The sequence below is a fragment of the Ovis canadensis genome, chromosome 13 (assembly GCF_042477335.2).
Source record: "Ovis canadensis isolate MfBH-ARS-UI-01 breed Bighorn chromosome 13, ARS-UI_OviCan_v2, whole genome shotgun sequence".
Classification (NCBI taxonomy): Eukaryota; Metazoa; Chordata; class Mammalia; order Artiodactyla; family Bovidae; genus Ovis; species Ovis canadensis.
In genome coordinates this window covers 73,029,322-73,036,414 of record NC_091257.1, presented here as the reverse complement: position 1 = coordinate 73,036,414, position 7,093 = coordinate 73,029,322, and the positions used below count along the sequence as shown (strand labels likewise).

At 46.2% G+C, this 7,093-nt stretch overlaps 1 protein-coding gene across 1 annotated transcript in view; it reads left to right on the top strand.

The window, feature by feature from the left end:
* The first annotated feature begins 957 nt into the window (after positions 1–957).
* Positions 958–7,093, top strand: part of VAPB (VAMP associated protein B and C) — a 47,285-nt gene continuing 41,149 nt past the window's right edge. Inside the window, exon 1 of the mRNA XM_069548221.1 lies at positions 958–1,380. Coding sequence (XP_069404322.1) covers positions 1,323–1,380 — 58 coding nt within the window. The 5' untranslated portion in view covers positions 958–1,322. The remainder of the gene's footprint in view (positions 1,381–7,093) is intronic.

Genomic DNA, 7,093 nt, shown 5'->3' with positions numbered 1-7,093 from the left:
GGCACAAAATAAGATGGTAGAAATATATCCATATATAATCATAAATATAATAAGTATAAATGGACCAAATGCTGTAGTTAAAAGACAAAGATTATATTTTAAAAAAACCCTTTTTAAAAAAATTACAAAAAATTTCAAATTGGAAAGTGCAAAGAACAGTACAAAGAATACCTCTATGTCTGTCATGTAGAGTCAATGTTAGCTATTTGCTATTTTCATTTATATATGAAAAGGAAAATATTTAACACATATTTCAGGTAGTACACACTACATAATGAAGTAAAGTTTAAATGTCAATAATGAGATAATGAGGTAGAGTGTTCACTTTAAAACCAAACAGATATAGGTTCTCAGTAATTTTTAAAAGTGTATTTGTTTGAGTGGGTGGTTATTTATTCAAAGGCTGTCTCATCTATGGCCCCTAGTAAGAAGCAGGAACCAGGTCATTTTTTCTGATCACTGTATTTCTAAATATTTGTTGCATTTAGCAGTACAGGATTCAGCACAGTGCTTGTTACATAGTAAACATTTAAAGTAGAGTAGCTTTTATTTATTATAATCGATGCTGTTGTTATGTGAAGCGTTCAGCAGAGTGGCACAAAATAAGCAAGCAATAATTGGTAGCTTACTAAATTTATATTTATTGCTTACCACAAGTCACCGTGTCTAACACACATCATTCACTCACAAACATCATGTTTATAATAAGAATAAATCATACTTTCATTATTATTCAAAATCTCTAAGTGCCTGGCACATTAGCAAGGAGAAGTGGAAGTTCATTTTTATTAATTATTGACTAAAGCACTTAACACAAAATCTGCCTCCCATGCGCCCTGCCTAAATAAATAATCTTCAGGATGATGGTCCTCAATTCTGGGTGTCCCGGACCCGCCCCTCCCCCGGACTTGCGCGACGCCCCGCCCCCTGCCTCCCGGCAGCCCCGCCCCCACGGCCACCGCCGCGCCTGCGCACTGCTCGGCAGGGGCTCGCGCGCTCTGCTCCCCGCCGTTCCCGAGCGCGCGCCGGGTTAAGGCGGCCGGCCTGCTGCGTGTGTGCGTGCGTGCGTCGGCGCGTCCGTGCGTGCGTGCGTGTCGTACGCTCGCTGGGCACCGCGGCCTCACCCTCGCCCTCCGCCCCTGCGCCTGCACCGCGTAGGCCGTCACCACCCCCCCCCCCCGCGCGCAACCCATAGGCGACCCCCGCCCGCGCCCCGGCAGGACCCCCCTTTCCAAATTTAAAGGGGGCGCAGCATTCACGCGTCCCGCCCCAGGTGACCTCTCAGGGGTCTCCCCGCCCGAGCTGCCCCGCCGCCGAGGAACATGGCGAAGGTGGAGCAGGTCCTGAGCCTCGAGCCGCAGCACGAGCTCAAATTCCGAGGTAAGCCCGGAGGCCCGCCATCTTCGGCCGCGGGCCGGGCCTGCCGCCCCGCGCTCCCTCCCGCGCTCCGGAGGGCCCGGCGGCGCGGTGGTGACGTCGGCCCCCCGGCCGCAGCCCCCGCCCCGCCCCCGTCCGACGGCGAGTCCGCCTGCGCCCCCTCCCCGGCCCCGAGGGTCGGGTGCGGGAGTCCAGGGCCTGCTCCTCCACAGCCTCCCGCGCCTCGCCCTCCAGACACTCGCACAGTTGCCGCTATGACCCTTCTCTCCGGTCTGCGGCCTTCGCCCAGAGTGTGGGCCCCGGCGACCGCCTGTCCCCGGAAGGCTCAGGTCCTAGGTCAGAGGTCGCCTCCCCGGGAGGCCCGGGCCGACCCGCCACCCCGCCACCCCGCCACCCCGCCCAGGACACCTGCGGCCGCCCCTGTAGCATCACTCCTGGCAGCTTGGCAACTTAGTCCTGCGTACGAGGACCACTTTACACACGAGTACTGTGTCTCCTCCACATTGGGAGGGAAGCTCCATGAGGACAGGACCTGGTCACGTCTCCGCTTTATCCCCCGCACACCTTAGGTCCCTGATAAGCACCTGTTGAGTAAGTGAATGATAGAAACCTCCTCAGAAGTTTCAACGGGACTGGACTCAACTTTCCTTCTTCTGCCTTTCTTGTGCCTGTGGCTCATAGCTGTGCAGCCGTGGGAAGGGGGTGGGGGAAGGGCTGTCAGATCTTCCCCCTCCCCACCCAGAAGAGCCTGGAACTGGAGTCCGAGGAAGCCCAGGGGGCCACCTATATGTTTGTGGCGAGCCCAAGCCCCTTGTAATGTGTGCCTTCATCTTTAGTTATTATTCCCTACTTTCTTCACCAAAACACAGTGCTAGGGGACAAGAAGGTCTTCATCTGATTTGACCATTCCTTCTTTCCAAATGTACTGAGTGACTGTGTGGCAGACATTTGATTGGCACTTGAGAGGGGTGAGTGGACAAGACAGACAAGACCCTTGCTTTCTTAAAGATTAGCTTCTAGTGAAGGTTGGCAAGCCTGTACTCCAGAGTATTTCAGGAGGGCTGGCATGATGCAAGCATGGTTTCCATTGGCCCAGAGTAGCTCCTCAGTAGATGTTTGGGGCATTGCTATGCCTGCTGGCTACACACACCCCACTTTAAGGCAGGAGGTAGTGTGGGTAATTTACCCAGAGTCACCCAGTTGGCAAATGGCACATTGGGACCCAGATTCCAGAGCTCACGCTCTTTTAACAGTTATGCTTTCTTGATCCCTGGGCATTCTTCCACTGTGGTGGCTGTCATTTTGCCTCCCAGGTTAACAATCTCAGGTTGTCACATTTGGAAGTGATTCCAAATGTATAAACAGTGGAAGGTTTTCCAGTTCAAACAAACACAGACCACAAAACCGTGACGTGGATTATAATTCCATGGCAGTACTTTAAGGTCAGGCCTTCTAGAGGAGCCAGGCTGAGAGAGGAATCTGGTAACTCAAGTGAATGTGGAAGGTGATGGTTTCCACTTGAGTTGTCTGAAATTCTCTACCTTGGAAGCCTGGCTTAACTCCTCCCGGAAGTTGGCAGGTCCATTCTGTGAGTCCACAGGCATTTACCCATTGCCTGCTCCCTGTGACAGGTAACAGGAAAAGATGAATCACATCACATAGATGCCCCCATTCTCCCTCAACCCCCCACACCAGAGCTTAGGTCTTGGCAAGATAGCTAACAACAGAATCAGCCAGAACAGTGCTGTGATACAAGGCAATCCAGATTGCTCCAAGATCAACACCCAAAGAAGGTATCATTTGACCTGAGTTCAAAGGTCAGATGGAAGTGGGTGAAAGGGAGAAAGGAGTGGGGAGTGTGTCAGTTGGAGGAAGTTGCAGGTACAGAGGCACAAAGGCTGAGACTATTGGGCTCCTTTGGGATGCCATTAGTATATCTGAATGACTAGGGCACAGAGCCTTTGTTGGGGTCACGAGGCAACAGTCTGTGAGGCTGGCTGGTTGACAGGAGTCATATCTTCCAAGGCCTTTGTGAACAGATACAGCCTGTGTCCAAGTGCAGATTGTGTTGTGTCTCCTCAGCTAGTTCTCCCTGATTGACCCCACCTCTCCCTGCAGCCTTAACCCCACTCTTGTACATACACTCTCCTCAGTTCTTGTTCCAGTTCTTTTGCTTAATGATGTTTGAGCTTAGGCTGACCACTTTGCTCTCCAAAACCTAGGATTACTCTTTTCTCCATGGGAGTGGCGCTCATATCTATCTTGCTTCCTATAGAAAGTTTGGTTGAGATTATGGCTGTTCAGCTGCTTCGTAAATCTGCAGTATTGTACAGAGATTGGTTGTGTTTTACACAACTGGTTTCATCGTTTCAATTTCTTTACCTGAACGGTGTGGCTGAAGAGTGATCTCTCAGCCTAGGGTTGGCCAGAGTAATGATGGCCAAAGTCGCTGGATATGTTGCCTGGGGAAGTGATCCAGGAAAGTCCTGGTATCAGATTGTTGAGGGCTATTGCTTGTGGCTTCAGAAGAGGCATATGCAGTCTTCAGTAAAGCACTTTCATTATTTGTTTGTGGGTTTGTTTTAAACTGAGCACTAAAATCATGAAATGAGGTTCAATACCCTGTTTTGCTGTATAGAGAGCATTCATTTCAGGATGAGAACTGGCTCATTTAACTAGTATCTTCCAGATTACTTGGAATGATGATTTTGACTTCGGACAGTTCACTTAGATGAATTAAACTTCTAAGCTAACTTTACATAAGAAGATATAATTTAAATGTCTGTCATCTAGAGAAGAACTAGTCATCTTTTAAGCGTAGCCTAGGATGGTATAGCAGAGAAGGCGATGGCACCCCACTCCAGTACTCTTGCCTGGAAAATCCCATGGATGGAGGAGCCTGGTAGGCTGCAGTCCATGGGGTCGCTAGGAGTCAGACACAACTGGGAGACTTCATTTTCACTTGTCACTTTCATGGATTGGAGAAGGAAATGGCAACCCACTCCAGTGTTCTTGCCTGGAGAATCCCAGGGACCAGGGAGCCTGGTGGGCTGCCATCTATGGGGTCCCACAGAGTCGGACACGACTGAAGCGACTTAGCAGCAGCGGCGAGATGGTATAGAGTTGTATATTTTTCATCTTGGAAATTTTGTGTGATTATGTTGAAGTTAAGAATGTTACAGAAGAAAAGAGGACACAGCCTTACAGGACCTTGTTCAGTCTTAAAGAAAGTGCTGATCTGCATCGTGGTTAAGTGTCAGAAGGAGAAGGCCTCCTGGCCTCCCAAAAGAAGCACGGTGCCATGATACTTGCCATGGTGGAACAGTAGGATCTCTTTGGATTGGAGTCACCCTTCTGAAAAGAGTTAAAGGCTTTTAAAACCTGTGAAAAGTGTGCTTTGCATTGTTATTCTTTTCTGTTGTTCTTCCTTCAAGGCCAAATCCTAATTTACTTTCTCTCTGAGGTTCCAGTTGTTGCCCAGCTCAATGAGAGTTTTCTGAAAGAGTCAACTTTAAGGGCATTTCATATCTCTTTTCTTTCTCCTCTCCCTCCCCTTCCATTGATTCATCCATAGTTAAGTAGTATGTTGTGTATTTTCTTGGTCATTGCCCAGGACTCTTCCTCTTTCTTCATACTCTAGCGTCCTCCTCCATCTCATGATACTGTCACGTGAGAATGGTCTGTTGACTGTCCTCAGGAGCTGGTTAGTTAAGGTTTAAATCCACTGTGGACCCATTTACCTTTGCTTGATTCTGCGACTGAACCAGTGACCTTCAGGAAACCTCAGGTAGTCCTGTTGGTCAGTATGGATAACAGGTGGGGTAGCACCACTGGATTGTTGTGGTTGATTACCACTTTGCGGAGGAAAGAGGAGCTTGGGTCAGTGGGTTAGGGACCTCTCTTTGTCTGAGGAAAGTGCTTAGAATCTTTAGTTCACCCTCTTTAGTTAACTTGTAGCTGAAGATTGTTTAGGAAGCTAAAAAATAGAAAACGGTGTAGATATAGTCTGTTCTATGCAGTAATTATCTTTCAGATGCTAATTACAGCATTAATTCTTTAGTTTTAGCATAGCCCTGCTTTCCTTAACATTTCATGATCACATAGAGCAGACTGTGTTTTACAGCACAACAAAATGTCAGCAGTGTGCTTAAGATTCTTTATGGTTGTGGTTTAAATCCATCCTGAATAGATTATGTTCATTTATTTAATTATTAACCAGCTTGCTCATCAGAAGCAAGTGGCATTAAACTTACCAACCTTTAGTCAAACTTAAGTCTTCATAGATTGTGTTATTAACTCCTAAACTTTTGTTCCTGGGAGAAAAATGTGAACTAGACATTAACTTATTTTTACTCACTTATTCTTTTCTTTACAGTTAACTCCTTGAGGGAAAAATGGATAGTTCTTGGCTGTGTGCTTATATTTGGAAAATGGTGATAGTTCCTTGTTGTGTGTGCTTGTAATGTGAACACGATTATCTTGATAATTACCTGGTAGGTCTGCATGCAAGTGTAGATTTGTTGAAATAATTAGTCTGAATTGATGCTTATTAAAGAAATGAACTCTTAAACATTATTAACACTTTTATTTATTAAAATTATATAGCATCTTTCCTTCCAGTGCTGAAGGCAAAATATGAGAACTTTGACCCAGCAATATTACCACTAAGTAGCTGAAAATTAGGGGAGGAATCAGGGGAATAAACTATATTGGTTATGCTCACACATGGCCCTTAGGCTTGATTTTTAGAACCTGAAACTTGAATTTTTACATAAGGCATTATTTCCAAGATTGCTTCATAGATCTCCCATTTGTATTTGAAGAATTTGCCGTCTGAAGGATGACCATGATTTGAAACAAATGAGCACAGCTTTCAGCACAAGAAAGAGGAACAAAAAGAGTGCTGACTTCCACTAGTCAAGACAAGGTTGCCATCGAATGTCTTTAGTAAAATAAAAGTCTTCTGCAGTTATTTTGCACTGGGATTGTGTTAGAAACAAAGTTGCATTATGGTTTGCGGGCTTGTGCCCTCATTTTCTGTCGTTTTAGGCCCCTCTCAGGCTGTCATCGGCATAGCAAATCCAGGATTGCTTTGGCCCTTGCCTGCTGGATCGGCTCATTCTTTGAAGTTTTTACCTGACAGACTTAGGCTGTTGGCTTTCCAAAAACATGAGTTGTTTAAAGAGCTTCATTATGCAAGCGAAATTACTGAACTCAACAGTCAATTTAAGATTATTTTTTAAAATGCCAGTGTGTCAAAATAGTATCTCTAGAATATCTGTTTTTTCAAAATGTTAAACTGTTGTTTTAACAAAAGCTGTTGATGTCTAGAAACAATGCCTTAATGTGCTTTTGGATCCCCCCTCTCCCCGCCTCTGGCCCCCTGCCCCTGGCATGGGGGAAAAAAATATCCTTGAGAAAATAGTGCTTTCTTTTAATAATATTTTAGCATTGATGGCACAAAACTCTAAAGGTATAGAAATACTTTCCTAGAGGTTTCCTTTATCCTTTCAGAAGGGTTATTATTACTTTCTGACGAGTAGGTTAGCAGTTCTTTTCATCTGTCAAGTAGTGTCTTAATCAGGCTTCTTCTGGTTGTGTGTGTGTTTGTGCCTGTGCGTTTGTGTGCAGGCCCATGTGGGCACACCTTCACTCAGATAGCTGATGTGCTTGAATTAGTATACAGTTGGCATTTCAATGAGGTCCTTCAGCCCTA